We start from the raw sequence: 24,555 nt of genomic DNA on the forward strand, positions 1-24,555 counted from the left end.
TCCTCTAAACCTACATTAAGTTTTGACTGTTGAAGATCAACCCTATCCTGAGTGACACTTTTGAATCTGAAATATCTTTTGTGTTAATTCCTTATTAAAATCCTTGATTATATTTGAACGATGTGTCCTTGCACTGCTTGAACTGTCCCGCTGAGAGCCGTATAGCCTCTTGTTATATCACAAGGTGAATGCAATTATCTCTCTGTCAACCACAACTCCTTACCTCCTTTTCTGTCCTAGTCTGTCCCTGGCCATAAATAACACATTATCAAACCAAAGCTGCGGGAAGTACAAAATTTGACTGACGGCCATGATTGGCCCACGGGCCAGACTTTGGACATGTCTGACTTAATATCTGCAGCAACACACAACCAAAACTCTGATGGCACATTTACTACCATTTCAACAGGATGTGATGTGATGTGAATTTACAGTAATGCATTAATCCAAACTGGGGTGGTGGCCCCCCTTTTCAAAAAGGCTGACCTAAGAGTGTGTGCCAATTACCACACTTCTCAGCCTCCCTGGTAAGGTTTACTCCAAGGTCCTGGAAAGGAGGGTTCGACCGGTAGTCGAACCTCAGATTCAAGAGGAACCATACGGATTCCGTCCTGGTCGTGGAACAACGGACCAGCTCTTTACTCTTGCAGGGATCCTAGAGGGGGCCTGGGAGTATGCCCATCCAGTCTACATGTGTTTTGTGGACCTGGAGAAGGCGTATGATCGGGTTCCCAGGGAGATACTGTGGGAGGTGCTGCGGGAGTACGGTCTTTGTTCCTACCCTCACCTATGGTCATGAAGGTTGGGTCATGACCGAAAGAACGAGATCACAGGTACAAGCGGCCGAAATGGGATTCCTCAGGAGAGTGGCTGGCTTTTCCCTTAGAGATAGGGTGAGAAGCTCGGTCACCCGGGGGGAGCTCGGAGTAGAACCGCTGCTCCTTCACATTGAAAGGAGCCAGTTGAGGTGGTTCTGGCATCTGGTGAGGATGCCTCCTGGACGCCTCCCAAGGGAGGTGTATCAGGCACGTCAAGCAGGGAGGAGGCCTCGGGTAGACCTAGGACAAGGTGGAGAGATTACATCTCCACTCTGGCCTGGGAATGCCTCAGGATCCCTCAGTCGGAGCTGGTCAATGTGGCTCGAGAAAGGGAAGTTTGGGGTCCCTTGCTGAAACTGCTGCCCCCGCGACCCGACCCCGGATAAGCGGAGAAGGATGATGATGATGATGATTATTACATCCATCCATTGATTATCTACCGCTTTATCCTCCACAGGAGGGTGGTACTGTGCCAATCTCAGCTGACATAGGGCGATAGGCCGGGTACACTGGACAGTTCGCCAGTCCATCACAGGGCCACATATAGAGGCAAACCATTCACTCTCACACTAACATCTACAGTCAATTTAGAGTGTCCAATTTACCCAATCCCCAAATCTGAATGTTTTTTACATCACTATGTTATTACATCTGTATCCTAAGCTTAAAAAGAGCAGGTGCTGGCAGCCTTTGTGAATCTTACAGCCCATTTGGATAATTTCAGGAACACATCTGGATATCTATGCATCTCTAAAAGCAGCTTCTATTGTGGTACGTGTTTTTCTGAAATACAGCAAATTCCTGCACGTCCTTTGAAACATGAGCCAAAGTGTTTCAAACTGGTCTGTGTGCACCCTGAAATAATCTTTGAACCTTTCAACATCCCAAAACATCTCTTAACCACTGTATGTTCTAGACTATGTTAAGGACCTGCAAACCCATGCACACATGGGGAGAATATGCAAACTCCACACAGAAAGGCCATCTATCAAACCAAAATTCAAACTGGCAAACTTTCTGCTGTGAAACAACAGTGCTAGCCACTAAATCGCTATGTGATTAGTTGGTGAAATGTGGGATGAACCCAGACAGTGATTTTTTTTTTTCACACAATTACCAAACAGCAAAGCTGGGGTCATCTCTGCAGCTCCCACATTTTGGTGGCTTAGTAACAGCGGACATAACAGAAACACATCGCCACTAACATGCTGCATGTGAACCGCTCCTACTTGTGTATACGAACAGGCAGTGTGTGTGTGTGTGTGTTTGTATTTGTGTGTACCTGGGTAACAGTGCTGTCACAGTTGTGATCGCACATATGATGAAGAAGAGAGGCTGAGACATTTGGAGAGTTTCTACTCCAACAGGGTTGGTGGGGGGGCTGCAGGTCACACAGTAGACACTGAAGGGCAGCACAAAGCCAAAGTAGGAGCCACCGCTGAGCAACAGCACCAAGACATGAATCCACGTCTGCAAAACAATATATTTTATATTTTTACTACATGGCACACACGCAATACAGTATATATGTATTGAAAATGGAAGCATGCCTCTGTGCTCAAGTCTTTTTCTTCTAGCTTTCCTTGTCATTATTAGGGGGGCACTATATGTATGTATATATATATATATATATATATATATATATACATATATATATATATATATGTATATATATATATATATATATATATATATATATATATACATATATACATACATATATATATATATATATATATATATATATATATACACACATATATACATATATACACATATATATATATATATATATACATATATATTTGTGTGCACAAATGCACACAAGTCAGGGAAGGCAAGAGAGAAAACACAAACTCACATCGAGAGAAAGAGGGAGTGAGAGAAAACGTGCACACACACATATAAAATGCCGGCATACAGTGTGTCAGTCTCTTATACAATAACACTTCAAATAAAGCATGATGGCCTGTTCTGTGATCACAGCTTAAATGTTTTGAGTGTCTGACCAGAGTGTGACTCTCCAGGACTTGGTGCAGCAGGACAATGAGCAGAGCTGAGGCATTGATAGGAGATCCAAATGACAGCACTCCAACATCTGATCCTGTCAGTGCCTGAGACAAACAGCACAACAATCTTACAGTCAGACAGGTGCAGCATCTAATATTGCATAATATTACATTATTATTTAAACCAGAGCCAATATATCACTTATGTGAGTGAACATACCAGCAATAAAGAAACTATTAGCAATACTGAGTGATTGGATACAGATTACTTACAAAGTAAGGTATAAAAAAGCAGATAAGGCTTTGGTAAAACGCATCCAGGACTGTGATCCAGAACATGTAGGGAAGATGGAGCTGCAGAGAAACAGGAATAATGCATCAGTGACCATGGCTGCAGTCAGACATTAGTGCCACTGACTTCACACTTAGACCTTACTTGCTCAAACATATGAGGCAGAAGTTTCATTTCTTTCCCATGCACTTTCATCACTTTTTTAAAATATCTAATGTGTAATATTTAGGAAGGTTAAAAATTAAATATTTGGAATATGGAAATATTTGTCCATATGTATGCTTGTAAAACTATATATATATATGTATATATATATATATAGTTTATAAATACATATATACATATATATGTACATATATATGTACATATATATGTGTATATATATATATATATATATATATATATATATATATATATATATATATATATATATTACTATTCTATATTACAGAAATTCCTGTAACAACACATATAAACTAATAGTCACGGTCAATTAAATGAACCATTAAATTGATCATTTTAACCTGTAATGACGTCATTATACTTTTCAGTTTACTGTATTCACTATCGTTGGTTTTGACATTCATTTACAAATCCATGGTTTAAAGCCCAAAGCAAACGTGCTATCGGTATTCATGAAATCCGCTTGCGCTCTTCAGTAGCGTACTCCCATCATGCCTTTCGCTGTTTATGGACGCGCCAAGCAAGTCGAGAGCGGTGGCGGCTCGTTCACATAGACGAAAGGCATTATGGGAGTAACACTAATATGCATGCTCTATGGGCTGCACAACCCGTAAATAAACCCGGAAGTCAGAAACTTTATTGGCATATGCGCTGGGTGTGCAACTCCATAGGAATATGAATGGAGCAAAAAGGAGAGTTGCTCTATCCAGTTCTTAGTATACATCCATGGGTACAATGCTAAAAACTGCACTAGCAGTTAACATTTGGTAGCTTCATCGCTGTCCCTTGTCATAGCTCCTTAAATTTTGACAGTGCTTTAAGTGGGCCTGTACGCACCGACTTCTTATGAGCTTATAGTACCCTGTCCTGTTCTATTTATCTTTGCGATTCGTGATACTCATATTACATTACCCAGTGTGCACTGGTACACGCTACACGCCTGCCCCTCGCGAGACAGGTAGGCGTATGTTCAGTACCAGTTGCCTTGTTCATCAACCTCCTTTCCAGGATTTGTTTGCATTTGTGTAAGTATATGAAGATCTTATTCATCACTAATGTCAATGTTGTTGGTCCTCCTAAATATGTTTATTTCCCATTTAAGTTACACTATAATCTAATATGTATTTACATGTAGGTCTAAAATAATAGACAGTCATTGTCTACTGTTTTGTTATGATAGAAACAAACACAGGAGTATGTAATTTAATTGATTTACTTTGCATAGCTTCTCCAATTTTCTCCATGTCTGGTCTCCATCTTTTATCCATGTCTGTCTTTGATGTGTGTGTCCACAGGGAATGGTAGGTGCCAGTTACACTGTAAACCCAGATTTTGATTCAACTCAAACAGATTGAGTTCATATTACTTAAATGTGTCTAATTTATTGACATTACTTGTTAATTCTGATTAAACTGAACTTTTTCATGTCCTTTCTTATTGTAATTGTGTTTTTAGGTCCAATCAGTAGGTTCTACTCAAACAAACTGAGTTTGTAATACTTACATTACTACAATAATTATGAGTAAATTATGAGTAAACTGTACTTTTTAATGGTCTATCTTATTGTAATTATGTGTTTGAGCTCAAACAACTCAATATCTTCAAGTTTTGCCTGTAGCAATGGTTCGACGTCACCCATGCACCCGCGAAAATCTGGTTTATACCAGTTTCGACAGTGGCATTGATGAGCTCTGATCTTCAATGAACCTAGACAGAAAAGAGTATGAAGCCTTCTGTGAATGACCCAAGTTCAGCCACAAAACTTGACACTGGAACTTGACACTGGTTGCATGCTGTCCCCTCACGTTTTCTCAAATATTTTTTTAATATGTTTTCATGGGGACACGTTGATATAACTCAAAGTAGTCTACCTATCAAGTGATATGTATCGGATATATATATGTATATCAACGTTTAATTCCTATAGTGTTGTCCTCTATACTGTAGTGGTCAAAACGTAGCTAGCGAGGTTGCTAACCAGCTAACTCTGTCCCTGTCTGCCCCCATCTTTCTTAGCTAACATTAGTTATGCATTCACTGGTAACGCTAGTGCAAGTAAATTAAATTTGTATGTTGTTCCGAGACAGCTAATGCAAATTGAGCTTAGCCGGACACCTGAAGCAGCTATATGTTAGCTCAAACACGGACCAGCGAACATCCCGGTAAGTTGGCGCAGATAAAAGCGGATTATATTGTGTGACACCGAGTACGCGGATTCCGCCCTGAACCGAAGTGTACTAAAACACGGAGTCCGCACCTTCATAAAACTTGAGCTTTGCACCGACGTGTCCTCCGACCGTCCGCTGTGGGTACAATGCGCGTGGACGTACTTGGAGTCCACACGGACGTACTTGGAGTCCATTCTGCGGCAGACTCGAAGTGTACCTAAAGGCGGACAGTCACTGGACATATCGGGGCAAAGCTCAAGTTTTATGACGGCGCGGACTCCGTGTACTCGATATGTCTGCACCAGTATTAAGTCAGTTTGATATTCAAAATAAAAATAACTACTATGCACTTAAACAGTTCATTGAATTATGTCAAACCAACTGTGCAACACAGATAGTAATATCCTTCACGTAGCAAGGCTTGTTTTTGAATAATATATTTTTTATGATTTTTTTGTGTCAGCTGGGATTGACTTCAGCTGTGCGTTTGTGTGTGGTCACCTTGGAGGTGTGTGAATCCTGGTAGAGCTCAGGAACTGCCATCAAAGTGTCTGCAGGCAAGTCTCTGTCTAGAATGCCATAGATGAGAGGAGGAATGGAGGTGAAGAGCAGGTTGAAGAAGATCAGCACCCAGGCATTGGTCATCACACTCCCAGAGAAGCCACAGAAGAACTGATACCAGAACAGCAGATTCACATACATCTGCAGACACACATACAGTAAGTCAACAGCGTGCCAAAACTAACACCTGAAAAGAGATAGTTCATTTTTTTTGAAGTGCAAGAGGTACTCTACACACAGTCACATGGAGTAGGCACATACGTAAAAACATGGCTGCCAGTAAAAGGAAAAACAGATTTTAGTCACTTGATAAAAGGCTCACCTAATATGTTTGCCACTATATGCACCCTTACACAGCCTTTTAAGACTGGAAACTGAAGTGTCTGAACCTCACACTCTCCTGCACAAAAGTGCATCGTGGAAAATCTGCGTTTTTAGCTCACAGGGACACAGGAGCCGCTGGTCTTCTTCTGCCTTGTTTTGTAAGTTTGTGTCACTGAGGTTAATCTGAGATAAGGACTTCAAGCATCAAAGTCACAAAATATCACCTTTCAGTTTACTGATGGATATACAACTCCTGTTTACTATGATGTAAGACTGCTGATTTTCTCTATTGACTTTGGTGTGGGGAGCGAGCAGTTTACAAAATGACCCAAACTTCAGCTTCCTTATGGAAAAGTCTAATGTCAAGATAAAGTGGCAAATATGCTTAAGATTTGAGGATGAAGATTGTGTTAGTTGATTTTTTCATATGCTCCTTATGCAGTCATGTTTTTACTGAGAGCTTACTCTCTCTAAGACACCGACTACAGTTGAAACCAGAAGTTTACATACATTATATAAAAAGACACATATGCTTTTTTTCTCACTGTCTGACATGAAATCAGACAATCCTGTTTTAGGTTTGTTAAGATTACCAAAATTATTTCTATTTGCTAAATGCCAGAATAATGAGAGAAGGATTTTTTAAGACCATTTTTTATTACTTTCTTCAAAGTCAGAAGTTTACATACACTAAGATTATTATGCCTTTAAACAATTTGGGAAAGCCCAAATGAAGATGTCATGTCTTTGGAAGCTTCTGACAACATTTGAGTTAATTAAAGACACACCTGTGGATGTATTTTAAGGCACACCTGAAACACACTGCTTCTTTGTGTAACATCATGGGAAGGTCAAAAGAAATCAGCCAAGATATCAGGAAGATAATTTTGGACTTGCACAAGTCTGGTTCATCCTTGGGTGCAATTTCCAGATGCCTGAAGGTGCCACGTTCATCTGTTCAAACAATTATACGCAAGTATAAACACCATGGGAATGTCCAGACATCATACCGCTCAGGAAGGAGACAGGTTCTGTGTCCCAGAGATGAACGTGCTTTGGTCCAAAATGTGCATATCAACCCAAGAACAAAAGCAAAAGACATTGTGAAGATCCTGGCTGAAGCTGGTAAGAGTGTGTCATTATCCACAGTGAAACGAGTACTGTACCGACATGGGCTGAAAGGCCACTCTGCCAGGAGAGGCATTACTCCAAAAGAAACATAAAAAAGCCAGATTACGGTTTGCAAATGCACTAAGGGACAAAGTCCTTAATTTTTGGAGACATGTCCTGTGGTCTGACAAAACTAAGTCAAACTCTTTGGCCATAATGACCATTGTTACATATGGAGGAAAAAGGGGGAAGCTTCCAAGCCTGAGAACACCATCCCAACTGTGAAATACGGGGGTGGCAGCATCATGTTGTGGGGTTGTTTTGCTGCAGGAGGGACTGGTGCACTTCACAAAATAGATGGCATCATGAAGAAAGAACATTATGTGGAAATACTGAAGCAGCATCTCAAGACATCCGCCAGGAAGTTGAAGCTTGGGCACAAATGGATCTTCCAAATGGACAATGACCCAAAGCATACTGCTTCTGAATCAATCTGGAAATTGCACCCAAGGATGAACCAGATTTGTGCAAGTCCACAATTCTCTTCCTGATATCTTGGCTGATTTCTTTTGACTTTCCCATGATGTTACACAAAGAAGCAGTGTTTCAGGTGTGCCTTAAAATACATCCACAGGTGTGTCTCTAATTAACTCAAATGTTGTCAATAAACCAAATCAGAAGCTTCCAAAGACATGGCATCTTCATTTGGGCTTTCCCAAATTGTTTAAAGGCATAATAATCTTAGTGTATGTAAAATTCTGACTTTGAAGAAAGTAATAAAAAATTGTCAAAAAAAAATCCTTCTCTCATTATTCTGGCATTTAGCAAATAGAAATAATTTTGGTAATCCTAACGGACCTACAACAGGAACAGTGATTGTCTGATTTCATGTCAGACAGTGAGAAAAAAAGCATATGTGTCTTTTTTTTATAGTGTATGTAAACTTCTGGTTTCAACTGTATGTGTTGGTGTCTTATAAGAACCACACTTCAGAAAATCAAATACTTAATTCTCACCACATTTTTGTAGATGAAGTAGAGGATCATGTTCGCAAGACGAAAGTAACACCAGTGACCGTGAACTAGCAGCAGCTTGCTGAGGTGTTTAAATCTGGAGACAGCAAAGTCACTGGACATCACAGCCTGAGGACCAAAACACACTTGATGACATGATATGTTCTGACTGCCTAACACAAAAAAGATGATTTGAGAAATTGATAAGAAATCCTGAGGATACTGGTTATAGTTACTCCAGTGGCTGATGTCACATAACCAAGGTAACATAATGCTCTGGCAAGAAACAACGCTGTTCACCTATATAGAGCTCCGGAACCATGGTAACATCACGCTGCCCGTTGCTAACACTAACAATATGCTAATGATGTGACATCTGTAATTGTATATGACAATGCAACCTTAAATTTGCCATTATGATGTTAAAAAGTGTATGCAAAGTATCACTGTGGCTGAAAAAACAAAAGACATATTGATACTGGTCCAATATAAAGCTCAAGTTTACTGCACTATTCTTGTTGCAAGAAAACTTTCGATTTTAAATTACACATGTACCATTTTTGATAGATTCTAGTCCACACCTTGTAACTGTCTAAACAGTGGCAGCTAAATAAAAATGACACCAAAAAATAAAATAAAATGAAAAGTCTACCTTCATGCTCTTTACGTATAAAAGCTGTGTGTTTTTTAAAAGGTGTTCTGTCAGCATACATGTAGTGGTCATTACCTGCAGTCCCTCCTGACCAGATATCCCAATGCCCACATCAGCCATTTGAATCATGCTTACATCATTGGCTCCATCACCTGAATAACCAGACAAAAAAAAAAAAAACTCTTCAATGTCCTCTGTGTTGTTGAGTATTGTGTTAAAAGCATTCAAAGGGGCTAAAACCTACAGTAGTTTGTTCTGTGTTTTCATTTTTTCTCTTATTTATTGCATAATCTGCTATTCATAGTCTTCATGAAAATTGACCATAAAGCAAACTACATGCGCTCAGGATGATAAAGACAACTGGTATTATACTACACCCTAGGCAGGTTGCCAGTCCATCGCCAGGCAAACATGGTTAATAGTCTGTATTTACATAACACTTTTTTAGTCTTGATGACCACTCAAATGCCTATGTGCGGCACATTTTCTATCATACATCTTTCATACCCATTCACACACTGCTGGCACAGCCATCAGGAGCAAAATGGGATTAAGTGTCTTGCCCAAGGCATGTATCGGCATGTACACTAGCAGAGCAGAGAATTGAACCCACAACCTGTTGTTGAACTTGGATGACGACTTGTGCTACCACTGAGCCACCATTGCCCTACAACTTATAGAGACAAACAACCATTCACACATGCACACGGGGAGAACATGCAAGTTCCACACAGAAAGGCCCTCAGTCGTACCAGGCTTTGAAAATCACAACCTTTTTTGCGGTGAGGCAACAGTGCTAGCCATTACTCAACTTAAACGTACACTTAAAATTAACTCTCCATTTTCCATTAGGACCATATGGAAAACCTTCCCTACAGGGAAATGCAAGCTTACCCACGGCCAGGGTCATGACGCGAAGCTGGTCCCGAATCAGCCGAACCACCTGGCTCTTCTGCAGTGGAGTGGACCTGCAACAGATGACTGCCTTGCATTTGCGGCTCAGCTCCACAAAGTCACTTTGTAGTTCTTCCTGAAGAGCCCAGTCCAGTGTCTTGCCATCAATAACCAGAATAAAGCTGCGTGAGGAGGATTCCCCATGATCTTCTGCTTCAACCCCGTCAGTCAAACTCTCTTGACCATGCTGCACTTCTAGTTTGAGCTCGTCAAGAAAAGCTGAACAAGCTTCCTGGTGGAAGACAAACCCGTCATATACAGTACATATAAATTTACCTTACTGCATTCTTCAAGAAAATTTTGCATTGCATACATGAAGCATGAAACTGCCAGACTGTAACAGACTGGACAGCTCCCACCCTTGTCATGAACTGTTTGCACCACTACCATCTGAAAGACGTTAGAGAGCTCTGAAGGCTCGCAGTTTCAGGTTCAGAAACAGCCTTCACCCAACAGACAGCTATAAACTATAGCCACCACACTAAATGCAATAATATGCACAAAATCACTTTTAATCTGTGAAACACTTTTTTACTTTTTTATATACATATTTCTTATCTATTGTTTTTTTGTGTGATTGTGTGAATGTATACAGTTTATGTCCAATGAGAGATACCACATTTTGTTGTATGTCACATGCAATGTCAATAAAGGCATTCTATTCTATTCTATTCTATTCTATTCTATTCTATTCTATTCTATACTGGTAAACCTAAAGTTACTCAGTTGGCCAGTGAAACGTGAACTTAGAAGATGGTTATGAAATGTGGTACAGACTTATGGATACATGTACTATTTCAAATGTTTTATTTATAAAAGTGTGTTGTGGCACTCTAAATTGTGCATTATTTTTTGTTTAGCAGTTAAAATGGTCTGGACATAGATAAGACAGGGAAACATCCTATTGCTACGACATGTAAGGACAAAAAAATAATCCATGATGTCCAAGAAAGTCTTTGTAGACCTTTGCAAACGTGTTCCCACAACAATACTGGCCTCATTTAATGCAGACAGGAAGATGTTTGAAACCACCATGACTTCACTGAGAGAGCTTCAGATGACAAGATACGACAGTGTCTGGTTCTGATCCTATACCACTGTCCATCTATAACTGACAGGACTGTAAGATTGTGTCTATTATAGGTGATGCAGCTTTGTCAGCCTGTATAGTGGAGGAACAATTAAAATCTGTGCATTGTCATGAGTATTCCAGATATTAAAGAAACTAAAGAAGCCTCTTGGATAAAATGTCCTCCAGAAAACTCAAGCCAGTCCAGTCGCCAACTATCTTAATTACTGAGTAATGCATGCCTGTGGCCTGCACATACTGGACAGACAAGGGGAGGGAAAGACGGAAGAGTGAGCAAGAGGGAGAGAGAGAGAGAGAGAGAGACAGACAGACAAACTGAGCGAAGGCGGGGTGGGGGTTGGGAGAGAGAGAGATAATGCAGCAGGATGTGTGTGTGTGTATGTGCAGGGATTGTCATTAGATGTGGTTGGAAATCTGAGTGGGGACCTCGCCAATGTCTGGCCATCTCCCAGCAGCAGGCCGATAAGGACCCTAGAGCACCCACCAGTCACACAGGGCTCTTTTTCAAAGTATTTGATGAAATTTGGATCATTTAGCAATGTATTAAATCTCTTTTTAGTTATAATTAGTGAGACATGCGTGTGCATGGTCACTAATGATGACAGGGTGAATCTGAGTGTCCGTGATATCTGACAGAATTGAGCTCTTGATCAGAAGGAAGTCGATTCTGGAATATGAGTGATGTACAGGTGAGAAGAAGGTGTATTCTTTGGCAGTTGGATGGCAGGAGCACCAAACTTCACAAAGACCATAATCACTCATGTATTGTTTCTGTTAATTGTCAGATCTGTGTTATTCCTGCTAGCTGAGACTATCAAGTTCTGGGTTGAGTGCCATGTTAAAGTCCCCTCCTACTAGGAGTTTTTGTGTCTAGGTGAGTAGAAAGTAAGGGGAAAAACGTGTGAGAAAAGGGGTCGTCGACATTTGGGCCATAGGATATGTTAGAGATGCAAAAGTCTGTGCTATTGATTAATAGGTGAAGTATTATAAATCTACAGAACCTTCTGGGTCTATAATAGTGTTTTTATGTGTGAAATTCAGTTTTCTATTGATCATGATGGCTACTCCTCAGTCTAGAGTTGTAGCTTGCTGAGTATATGTGAGGAAATTGTGGTGAAGTCTGACTTAAATAGGTGAATCTCTTTAAGTAAGACAAAGTCTGCTTGTAGATTATTTAGGTGATGAAGAACTTTAAGTCTTTTATGTTTAGAACTGATTCCATGCACATTCCAAGTGACAAGGGTTAGGGTTAGGGGAATACACTCAGGGACAAGCCTGGGTGTATTCAACCTTATCTATATATCTAGTGTAACCTGTGTGTATTCTCTGTGTGCAGGTGTTTGTGCTGATGCATAGAAGAGGGTGTGTGTGTGTGTGTGAAATTATTTTGTGAGTGTGAAAGTGTCTTGAGAGTGTTGAACGTACTGCATTTTATTATTGCAGCTTTGTCAAAGGAACATTTCTGTCACTGATTGGGACATTCAATAAAGTCAATATATTTAATCTAAGTACAGCTTGTATGTGGATGTACATGTTTTGTGTATGTTTTGAAGCACAGTGCTGAAACACGCTGCCAGAGCCATTACTACATCCCACAACCAGCATTTATATGTGTTTTGATGGAAGACATATTTTATTACTGTATCTGTCAGATCAACCAGCAACGCCAGCAGCCGACTTAGCTTGAACATTTAAAGACAACCATACTGGCAACCTTTAAATCAGTTTACACACAAGGACAATAGAATAAGAATGGCTGAGATGCAAGGATTAAATCATAGGATTAAAAAGGGCTGTAACCGTTTAGACTGACCTTGCTTCCGCAGTTGGCTCTCAGCAGTTGGTCATAGGGTCCTATGAGTTTGCAGGCATAAGCAATGTTAATGGCTGTCTCTTGTTTGTCTCCAGTGAGGATCCAGACTTTGATCCCAGCCCTCTGAAGAGCTTCAATGGTCTCTGGGACTTCCTCTTGCAATCTGTCCACAATGCCTGTGGTACCTAAACATGCAGACAGAGAATTGACACAATCAGTACGACTCCTCCCAGCTCTGATATGTTGACATGATGGAAAGTGTTGGTATCACTTAAAAGAAGTGTCAGCTCTTTCAATGGTTTTATTATATTCTATCAGAAATCTAAAATTCTCTTTCCAACAAATGCATGCAAAATCGACCTTAGTCACATGTCACCCCCGTTAGCTCAGCTGGTAAGGAGCTGCACTTTGAAACTGGTCTGGGGATTGAAATCCACTTGTGACAGACAGCTACAGTATATGCACTCATCTCACATTATGTTATTTGACTCCAGATGTGGAAAGAAAGGCAATGATTATTTTCATTGTGTCACTCCTGCACAGCTTGGATTTGGTTACATTTCCATTTAAAAATGATAATTGTGACAATACAATTTTTTTTTTTTATAAAAGTGCATTCATATGTAAATGTTACTGTTAAAATAAAGGAAAAAAGGGCCATTGGTCCAGGTTCTCCAGTTTCCCTTCCACAGTCCAAAAACATGTGGAGGTTAATTGGACATGTGATCTAATTTTGTTTTAGCCTCTGTGTTTTAAGCAGCCATCATAGGCTGGTTGATCAAAAGGAAGAGGTGTTATTTGTAAAATGAGTGTTATGGGTATCAATAGTCCTTGATACCCATAACACTCCTTTTCCTGTTCAAATAATGTTTTAAAGAGTAGACAATAAGATTACGTCTACCCTATGGAAAAAACAAAGACATGCTAAACATTTTCAGTTTAAACACTTTCCCACAACAACAAAGCCTTGCTTCAGTGCGTGTAAGGGCACTAGCGCTTTCAGCCACATGTGTTCGTGGTGCATGTGTCAGAGTGGCTTTCTCCTACCGAGCAAGGTGAGGTTTGTCTCCAGTCTCTCAGCTGACTCGAGCAGCAGCTCCTCTCTGTGGTCAATACTGCTTTCTGCCAGCACATGTCTCCTCAGCCACACTTCGTACTCCTCCTCCTCCAAAACCTGCATCACAAACAGAACACACATTATTAGATTGGCACAGTGTCTGTTTACTAAACCATATTTGTAGAGATTTTCTTAGCAAACAAACAAGTAACGTTACTGCCCCATGGTTGTTTGCCTCCACCAGAGTCTAGTTACAGTCTACAACTTTTTTTCAGCTTCTCCCTCTCTTTTTTTTTTATCTGCTTGCCAAGCAACGTAATTTCGTTGCCAGTTTTCACTGCTGAGTTCTCTGTGCAATGACAATAAAAGGAAGTCTAAGTCTAAGTCTAAGGAGGATCCACCATTTGATATGGCAGAAATGTTTACACTGAATGCCTTTCCTAATGCGACCCTCACATTTATCCAGGCTTAGGAGTGGCACTAGGAGTACACTGGATGTGCCAGGCCCTGGGCAAATTTAGATTGTTCAATTAACAATGAATTATTCAGGGGTACCTCAACTCTTGACCTGGTGGGGTCTTGAACCACACATCCCTCCAGGTTACAAAACAAGTTCCCTTTCTGCTTGGCCATGGGCTGCCCCATTTCAACCTGCTTTAAAATAAATGTAATGTTTAATAGGCTAAAATATGTTTTGTTTGGAAACAGGGAATAAAGAAGGAAAGAGTCTAAAAGAGAGTGAGACAATAAACATAATAAAACACAAGCCAACATCAGCAGTGCGTTTCAGAGCTGGAGGTATTGACTCAAATCAACTGTTGTATTTTAATAAGCTGTGGATGAAAAAACAATCAACTGTTTTTCATATAATCTTGCTATTATAGAATATGATATATGATCAAATGTGGAAGAATAATTTAAATTCTCAATAATGTATTACCTTCTTAGCAATGCAGAGTGTGCGGAGGCCTTCTCTGGCATAGCTGTCTAGATGTTTTTGGGTTTGTTCTTTGATTTGACAGTCGATCTCTTGTGCTTGCTCATCACCTGAGCACATTTGAGACATGCAGGGTAACAGTAACACAGACCAAAACAGCTGACCATATTATAATAAGATGGCAAATATTAATATTCCCTCTGTTAATTACCCTTAGGTGTCTCAGCCAAATCCATGATGACAGAGTCGGCTCCCTTGGTGTAAACTACCACCTGTCCTGTGAGTGGGTGTCGGACCACCACTGACATCCTCCTCCTGTTGGAATCAAAGGGCAGGATATGAAGCAGCTGCACAGACAGAGAGCCAATTCCAGGCAGATCCACCAGCAGGCTTTCTGCAGAGCGTCCCCTCAGAGTGCAGTGGTATGCCCGCGCTGCATGCACCAGAGCTGCCTCGTCTGGACTCTCTGCTTCATACAGCAGGTCATCATCAGCATCACTATCATAGTCTGTTTCCAAATCCTGTCCAGCCCCACAACAAATGTCTGTGGTCTTTGCATCCTTGATATCATCCTCCACAGGTCCAGAATTTCCTCCCTTCTCTTGTGAAGGTAAGTCCACTTTATCCCTCAGAATAGAGGTTTCCAAGTTGCTCTCTTTCCCTGGATCTGTTTCACTTGTAGAACTGTTAGGTGGTGTGGAGGAGGTGAGGAATTCAGTCTTCCCCCGAGTGAATAGCCTGCTGGTGAAGCTGCGAGGACTGCCTTTGACCTGGTGTGGAGACAGGGTGGACAAGGATGTGAACGGAGAGAAGCTGAAGCGCTGGAACATCAGCTTGATTTCCTCCAGTGACTTTAGAGGCATTCTTGCTTCAGGTACCTACAGGGAAGAAGAAAAATGGTCACATGATCAGTGTTTGTACTCGTGTGCTGAACTGCACTCTCTCAAGAGCCAATTCAACTCTGAGGCCCTAAACACCTCAGAGAAAAACTTTCCGACCACATCGTCACTTTAGATGACATTACCATGGCTTTCAGTTCTTCCACTTATTTTTGACCATTTTCACATGCAGGGTATGAAAATGACTTAATTATATGTCATTAACCTTGTTCTTTCTCTCCCTAGTTTGTGTCTTTCCTTCCTTCTTTTCCTTTCCTTTCCTTTGCCCCCCCCCTCTCTCTCTCTCTCTCTCTCTGTCTGTCTTTCTCTCTTAAAAGTCGATATTAGTATAATTTTTTTCAACAATTTCTGCTGCTGCTTATATATATGATATTGTAGTTCTATAAACATGTCATCACTGACTCTAACAATCCTGTATAAACTTATAACTTGATACAGTTGTTGTGTATCTGCTCCTGGTCTTTTTCTTTTGTCTCTACCTCATCTCCCTCTGGTCCTTTCTCTCCCCCCTTTCTGTCCCCCACTTCTCCTCTGTCCCCCATTTTTCCTTTCACCCCGACCGGTCGAGGCAGATAGCTGCACATCTTTCTCTGGTTTCGTCTGGTTCTGTCAGAGATTTCTTCCTGTTAAAAGGGAGTTTTTTCTCTCCACTGATGCCTAGTATTTGCTCATTGTGGCTTGAGATAATGTATGTAATGATTTGGCACTATACAAATAAAACTGAATTTAATTGAATACAGAAATTAATGTCTGAAGGACTGGTCCAGATATTTTCCATTCATATATGTGACCAGCCATTAAAAAACCAGGAACAAGTAGGTGGAGGGACATTTTGAGTTATTTACAGATTCTGAAAGTGTGATTTCTAAGCTTTCCATCAATGTCTAGCACATGGAAATCTGAAAGTATTTGAAGAAGATCTCCGCCGACAGCATGAGGGGAGGTGCTTCTACTGCGGGCAATTGGGACATGCAGTGAGTGTCTGCCCTGCCAAAGGAGGTGGAGGGAGACCCGTGAAGACGCTCACGGTAAGCCACAGTCTCTCCAGGAATAACCATGTGCAGCATCTGCCTCATGTTAAAATCATTATTGACTCTAGATCCACGCACTTGACTGCGTTTATTGACTCTGGCGCTGATGCGTGCATCATGAACTCCTCTCTCACCAACAGACTCAGGCTGAGAATAGTCGCTCTACAGCACCCCCTTGAGGTAAGAGCTGTGGATGGTAGCCCTCTGGGGAAAATAACCCACTGCACACAGCCAGTTACTCTGGTGTTTCCTGACTCTTATACTGAGCAATTAAGTTTCCATGTACTTGACTCCGCCGTTCATCCGTTAATTTTAGGACACCCCTGGTTAGTGAGACATGGTCCCGTTATTGACTGGGCTAAAGAGGAAATCACCTCGTGGGGACCTAGTTGTGCCGATTCCTGCCTGCCCAAACCACAAAACTGTCTGTCTACTTCAAGTATTGTAGACCCCGATCTCACTAACGTCCCACGCTGTTACCATGATCTTTCCGAGGTTCTTAGCAAGTCTAAGGCCACATCTCTACCCCATCACAGACCATATGACTGTGCCATAGACTTGTTGTCAGACTCTTGATTTCTCTTTCATGTTTCATGTCTTGTCCTTCTGTTTTATTTTGTGATCACTCACCCCTGTCTCTGTTCCAGGTTCCTGTTTGCCCTGCCCCCTTCTCGTCTGCGTCCACCTGCTCCCTGTTTGTTCCTGCGCACCTGCATGCACTTACTCCCTGATCAGCACTGCTCTTAAACCCTCTCTGTGTCTTGTCTCTTCGCCAGTTCGTTTGTAGCCTTGTCTCGCGTTCCAGCACTCTTGTCCCACGTACCTAGTCTCAGTTCTTGTCTTCCCTTGCTTCGACCCTTGCCTGCCTGAGTATCACGACCTCGTCTCTTGCCTTGTGATTATTCTACCTCTGCCTGTTTGGACTGATCTCCCGTGAACTGACTTGGACTGATTAAACGTTTTTGGAATTTGCCTGAACCTCAAGTCTCTGCATTTGTGTCCTTCCCCTGGCTTCCACGACCTCGTTCGTGACACAGTGGGTAGTCTTATCTACAGTAGTGTACCGTGGGGTTTCAGTCAGGGCCTTCAGTAAAAAAAAAAAAACAACACACACAATCACCGACTATATTCACGAGACAGTTGATCTGCAACAACCATAGCGCACACGCACACGCACACCACTGCGCATCTATAGGCTACTGCATCATTACCACCACATCTTCCATGATGTCACTCAGCAACCGCAATTTCACAAGCCACTATATGACACAAAAACAAGCTTCCACATAAGCATAGACGTCAGATACACGGGGAACACGTCCATGGCACTATTTATGATCAACAGTTTTGTCCTCACCACTTCTAAAAAATGTTATTAATTTATCATTATCACTTGAACTACCGTAAATGATGTACCTCTTCGGTGTAGGTCTTCCTCTTGAAATAATTTCCTTCTTTTCTCCAAACGATCGCCGTGAAAAGTGCACATGAAGGAGATCAGAAACATGATCGATCGGTGGTGTTAATGCAGTGGCCATAGCTTACTTCAAAACCCGCCAAAGGTTCAAACGTCGTTGATGACAACAGCAGGGGCTTGTGCCAGACACATGGCTGGGCCTGGGGCGTTCTGTCACATGCATCAAATTTTGATTGGCTGACGACACACGTCAGTCAAAGTTATAACCAAATAGGAAATGGCAGCTTCAACGAAAGGCCAGCAATACTACTAGAGCAGGTCCACGGAGCTATGATGCGTTTAATGACATCCAGGAAAATCCAGCTCAGCTTCACAAAAAATAACCATATTCTTTCTGGAAATATAATCATAACATACTGAAAAAGTAATTGAATTCAGACACGTTCAGACACACATTAATTTGATTATTAAAATAATAATAATAATAATAATAATAAAAAATATACTTTTTTGATATTGTCAGGGCCAGCAGAGAAGGCCCTGCTGGCCCTGACAGCCCACCACTGCTTATCTATTTGACTGTATGTACAAGACCGGATTTGAGTTTTGTTGTGAGCAAACTATCACAGTATTTTTCAAAACCTACTGAACAACATTGGAGTACTGTCAAACATGTATTAAGATATCTGAAGGGCACAAGTAACAGGGGGTTGTGTTACAGAAATTGTGATGAGAACCTGGGTATACAAGCGTACAGTGATGCAAATTGGGCTGCTGATGCTAATGACTGACGAAGCACAACAGGGTATTGTGTAAGCCTAACTCGGACAGGCACTTTATTGTCATGGAAAACCAAAAAGCAGCCCACAGTAGCACTGTCCACTTGTGAAGCAGAGTATATTGCTCTAGCTACAACCATTCAAGAGTGTCTGTACCTCATACAGCTCTTGGACGGTATCAATAATCACCTGTATGCACTACCCAGGGTGTATGAAGACAATCACGACACAATTGCTCTGGCTAAGAATCCTGTCAGTAGACAGAGATGTAAACATGTGGACAAAAAGTATCATTTCATACGATCCACTGTGAAGGATGAGAAAGTATTTTTGGAGTATTGTCCAACTGACCAGATGGTAGCAGATTTGATGACTACAAAATTTAAGTTAATTAAGTTTGCCAAGTTTATGTTTGGAAATAACTTAAAAAAAACACACCAAAGGTTCATGTCACCTTTGGTGTGGGTTTGATTTTCACTTCCCCTTTTATTTTGGTCAACGTTCATGTCTTCCTGTCGCGTGGTTATATCGCGTGTTCATTTATTGTCAAAGTTCATCATAGATAACACGTTGCAAAAGATATATTATGACCCTGCTCATCCTGGCTGACTAGGAAGTGTACAAAAGCTTTGCATGCAGCCAGGGACTGTGCAGTTGTGAGGCTCCACGCCAATGTGGCTTTAGTTTTCCCCAGCAACAGGGTTTTGGTCAGTGTTATTGACAAACAATTTCAAGCCGACCTTGTTGAGATGAGGAAAATTTTGCAGAAAACACGTTGACGTGTATTGATGTGTTTTCTAAATATGCGAGGGTGAGGTGCATTAAGGTGAACAGATTTCTCTCAGACCACGTCACCCTAGAACGTGGTTGTAGACCAGAAGACTTAGAGGTGGTCGTGGCGCACCACTGGCGGAGGAAATTTTATTTTCACAACTTATGTGTGACACTCTTGTATGATGAAGTAGGGCATCAATTCATTAACAAAAAGCATCAAAGGAAGAGCCAAGAAATATCTTCTACAAATACTACTAGCAACAGCAATTAAATGCACTACAGTAAGGTGGTTGAATCCTGAACCTCCAACATACAATATGTGGACTGAAAAAATAAAGGAAGTGGCTTTAAAGACGTTTTTCATTCTGGCAGGAATAAGAATTTGCAATCAAGAAAATCTTTGCATTGGTCAAATACCCACATCTCTATTAATAAGATTTATGGATAATGAGGGGTATGCAGGAAGTTATGGGCGTAACCCCTTTAATTTTGGAGTTCAAGTGTGTATGCCAATGGTCAACCTTTCCCAGCCGGATTGATGCCAGAGGTCAGAGGAAAATGAGGAGAACAAGTGGTTACAACTAAGAAGATCATCTCTGAACACACATGCCAAACTGTGAAGCAGATCACATATTCTACTTACCACATGCCGTGGCTGACTGGACGAGGAGACCACCACACTGTTACAGATGGTCAGTGCCAGGAAGAAGTCAGTGATGTAGGTGAGCTCAAGGCTGGATGAGGTTCCAGAGGAGCCCTCTTTCAGAGGTAGCATGGGAGAGCAAAACCAGTTCAGCTTCTTCACAAGCTCAGGGTCTGGCACAACCTCCTTCTCCTGAAAAGACAGACAGGAAGTTACAAGTTAGCCAAAAGGCAACATTACTGACAGCAGCTTTAATATGGCATAAGATAATGAATATTAGTGACGCTTAAAGAAATGCCCTGAATCATAGTGTTTATGTCAGTGACAGACAGATAAAGAGTGTGGCTCTTTCCATGTGGCTGTAGAAGGCACTGGTTCTGGTTGTGGCCTGAATGTGATTGGACAGTGGGTCCTCCTCTCCTTCCGACTCAGCAGTAAGGGTGTGCAGAGACACAGAGCTGCGGTTGCAGCTAAGGGAGCGACAGCTCAGAGATTTTCTACTGCAGCCTGACCTCAGAGTCATTGCGTGACCTACAGCCTTGTTGTCCACCGCACACACCTCCAGCCTCCGTGCTGCACACACATACACAAGAACACACAACAACAAAAAAATAGTCTCAAGAGTGCCATCAGGTGTGTAACAGAGATGTATTATAAAGGATTGTTCACTACCATAAACGAAAAAGTTTTGCTTCACAGTTGGTGATCAGCAGTTGTTGATTTACATACAAGTGTAAAGGGTTAGAAAATCCCCTCACAGAGTTTAAACTGACGATCAGATCGTCAGTTTAAGAAGACATGTGTCACCAAGTGAAAAACAGCTTATAATGGATTTCTTTGTTATATACAAAGTTGGAATATGGTGATGAAAGGTTTCTGCCCAACAGCAATCCCCAAATACATATTGACCTAAATTAATTTGTTAAAAGAATATACTTCTTTTTTTTTTTCTTCTGAACTTGTTTTGAATTAAAACCAATATAATGTTTCAATCCTATAACAACATGTTCTGAGAGTCACACTATGACTTCTTACCATTTTCCTCATGAGGATATTCAACCCCAAAGATACTGCAGCGGCGGAACACCATATTGTTTTCTGTCAGAGTTCCTGTCTTATCAGAGAACAGATACTGGATCTGACCCAGGTCCTCCGTGATGTTGAGGGCTCGACACTGAATCCTGGAGTCCAGCAGCTCATTGTACAAGTCTATGTCATTGTGGATGAAATATATCTGGCCCAGTTTCACGATTTCAATGGAGACGTACAGAGATATGGGAATGAGCACCTGAAATACCAGAAGTAGATTATCTTCTGCATGATGAGTTAATAGACATAGACAAACCAATCAACTCTGATTGACTATGTGACATGAAAATACAGGTATTAGTGAATTCAACAAGTCTCTCATGTAGGTACATTTTTTTTTATAAAATTGGACAACGGTTTCTTAACTTGATCTTGAACTTGATCTTGAACTCTCTTTTAGGTTTTGTACTATGTGCACATCAACTGCAGGAACCAGGGTCTAAATTAAGTTCTTAATTTTAAGAAAGAAACTTAAACAACAACCTTTCAGTTTCTTTAAAATGTCACTGGCACTAAAGGTTCCAGGGCATTTTTGTCAAAATGCAGCTAATCATTTTAGTTCCAAGCTAAAAAATGGTATCAGAACATCTCTATTTGTCACAACTAATAGGAGACAAAATAAGAGAGCAAAATTGTTTTATTTTAGTGAAATGTTAAACATTGTACCTGCAACACAATGATCATGGTCCAAAAGACATAGAATCCAGCCAAGGCAGGAGGTGTCTCCACATCAATCACAAACACCGGGTCTTTTATGTTCTTCAGCCAAAGCGCGTGACCTGAAATGCACAGAGACACAGAGCTCTGAACATAAAAGTTAAAATTCAATTCCAGACCAGTAATTGGCTCTGAGTATTTGTTGGGTGAACACTCTGGTTGTCATTGACATACTGGCTTACACTTTGCACAACAGTACATTACTATTATAGTAGAGCATTGGTGTTGGTACACACCTACAGCAGCAGTCAGACACATAATGATGAGCAGGGCCACACACCACAGAACATCTGTGTTCAGACGCTTCTCCAGATGGCTGCACTTGTACCTCGGCCCACTGTTATTCATCATGGCTTTAGTCTCGTGGCCTGAATCACACAATAAAAAAAGACCATGATCATGATATTATAGTAACTATATGAATGAAATTGAATGTGTATGTTTATCTAACATTAAAGGGATTCACTCATCATGATCCATATGTGGAACTCCCTCCCTGTATCAGATAATCAAAATTTAAATCACCTCTTAAAACTCATTTTACGCTTACACTATTTTATTTAACAAGGTCTGTTTATTTATTTATTTTAATTATTCTTGTTAAGAATCACAAGGCTCCACCCACTACCATGATATTTGATACATCCCTGTGTTAATGTGGCACAGTGTGTTTCAGAGACATTTATGAAATAAAACTGATCAAAGTACTGTGTCCTTCCATCTAAATTTGCACTCATTTTGAAATATACTTCCATTTTTAGTGTGATTTCACTTATTTTCCAGCAAGTCAGGTTACACTTACATGGTAGGAACACCTGGCCTGCAGAGGGAGCTGTGTGCATAGGGCATCGATTGCTGATGCCAGTCACAGCTATACTGATGCCAGTCACAGCTATAGTGAAGCAATTTCTCAATACCCAAGTATGCAAGGATGTACTTGCATGATTATTATTTTCACATTTGAAATGTTGACTTAATTCATTCATTATTTTAATTAAAATATACAGTACCATGTGGAAAATAGATGTAGTACAGCAGTGTAGTGTAGTATGGTTAATATTACATCTTCTGATTTTTATATATATGTATGTATATATATATATATATATATACATACATACATATATATACATACATACATACATACATATATATACATATATATATATATATACATATATATATATAAATATATATAGTATATATGTATACACACACAATCGACAGTGCACCAGTGCAACTTTCATTTCGATCCAAAGATAAACAAAGCATTAATAATATACAAACTTTCAGTCAGGTCAAAACATTTACATTAAAACAAAATCACATCTGGCCTAGCAGATCATTTCAACAGGAGAGGTCAAGGAAACATGAGCACAGTGAGAGGGAGAGATTTTAAACTTTGACGATACAGGGGCAGCAGGAGGTGGTGGGATGCATTGGATGTCAAAATGCACCTTACATTACAGTACACAAACAATATGGCAACAGTATGGTAATAATTTGTAGGAAGTAATATTACAATAATACGGTTGTATTTGTAATGTGATTTCCAAATTATTAATAACAATGGTAAAAGTATAAAAATGCCTTTCCACATTTAAAGACTCTAGCTTATAAAGAATATCTGCATAATTTCAGATGTAAATACACATAAACTCTCTTTGAATAAAGATAATTATGTGTATCTCACAGTTCATGCCATTGTAACCAATACAGTTCATGCCACTGCTGTTGGTTACACTGGTGGCCGTGTGCGTGATGCTTTTCTCTTACCGGCATAGATTACGATGCCTATCACAGTCTCAGTGTTGCGGATAGTGCAGCTCCTTAACAAGAGGTTGTTGTTGTGCAGGCCAACACGAACTCCACTGGAATGCTCCCTTTGGGACAACACACACAAACACACAAACAACCACAACTCAACAACACAAAATGCCTCAGCTTTCACAAAAGGTGCAGAATTAAAATGGAAAACATAAAGATGTAAGTGTATCACAAGGCCATCAGGAATGAAAAGGGCTTTAATCTTCATTAAAGTGAAAATAAATCTGTGAGGGGGCATGGTCTGAGAGTGAAATCTGACACATTAACATTAACATTTTAAAAAAGGGGTATTAGACAAGAGTGATTAAAGAGTGAACCAGTTACGCAAGCATGGAGTAAAATAGCCAACAGCAAAATTTGAATGCAGTAGGCAGTAAATACAGATTTTTATCAAAACT

General features: G+C 40.6%; 1 protein-coding gene across 1 annotated transcript in view; it reads right to left on the minus strand.

The window, feature by feature from the left end:
* Positions 1–24,555, minus strand: part of LOC131444797 (dual adapter for phosphotyrosine and 3-phosphotyrosine and 3-phosphoinositide-like) — an 81,296-nt gene that overhangs the window by 27,673 nt on the left and 29,068 nt on the right. The window contains exons 6-22 of the mRNA XM_058615454.1: positions 24,107–24,213; positions 22,567–22,698; positions 22,280–22,392; positions 21,560–21,812; positions 20,875–21,097; positions 20,525–20,714; positions 15,193–15,859; positions 14,985–15,091; positions 14,035–14,161; positions 12,988–13,172; positions 10,025–10,316; positions 9,206–9,282; positions 8,482–8,607; positions 5,972–6,172; positions 3,101–3,181; positions 2,828–2,932; positions 2,101–2,288 (exon numbers count right to left, since the gene is read on the minus strand). Of these exons, the coding sequence (XP_058471437.1) occupies positions 2,101–2,288; positions 2,828–2,932; positions 3,101–3,181; positions 5,972–6,172; positions 8,482–8,607; positions 9,206–9,282; positions 10,025–10,316; positions 12,988–13,172; positions 14,035–14,161; positions 14,985–15,091; positions 15,193–15,859; positions 20,525–20,714; positions 20,875–21,097; positions 21,560–21,812; positions 22,280–22,392; positions 22,567–22,698; positions 24,107–24,213 (3,174 nt within the window). The remainder of the gene's footprint in view (positions 1–2,100; positions 2,289–2,827; positions 2,933–3,100; positions 3,182–5,971; positions 6,173–8,481; positions 8,608–9,205; positions 9,283–10,024; positions 10,317–12,987; positions 13,173–14,034; positions 14,162–14,984; positions 15,092–15,192; positions 15,860–20,524; positions 20,715–20,874; positions 21,098–21,559; positions 21,813–22,279; positions 22,393–22,566; positions 22,699–24,106; positions 24,214–24,555) is intronic.

The sequence above is a fragment of the Solea solea genome, chromosome 18, assembly GCF_958295425.1.
Source record: "Solea solea chromosome 18, fSolSol10.1, whole genome shotgun sequence".
Classification (NCBI taxonomy): Eukaryota; Metazoa; Chordata; class Actinopteri; order Pleuronectiformes; family Soleidae; genus Solea; species Solea solea.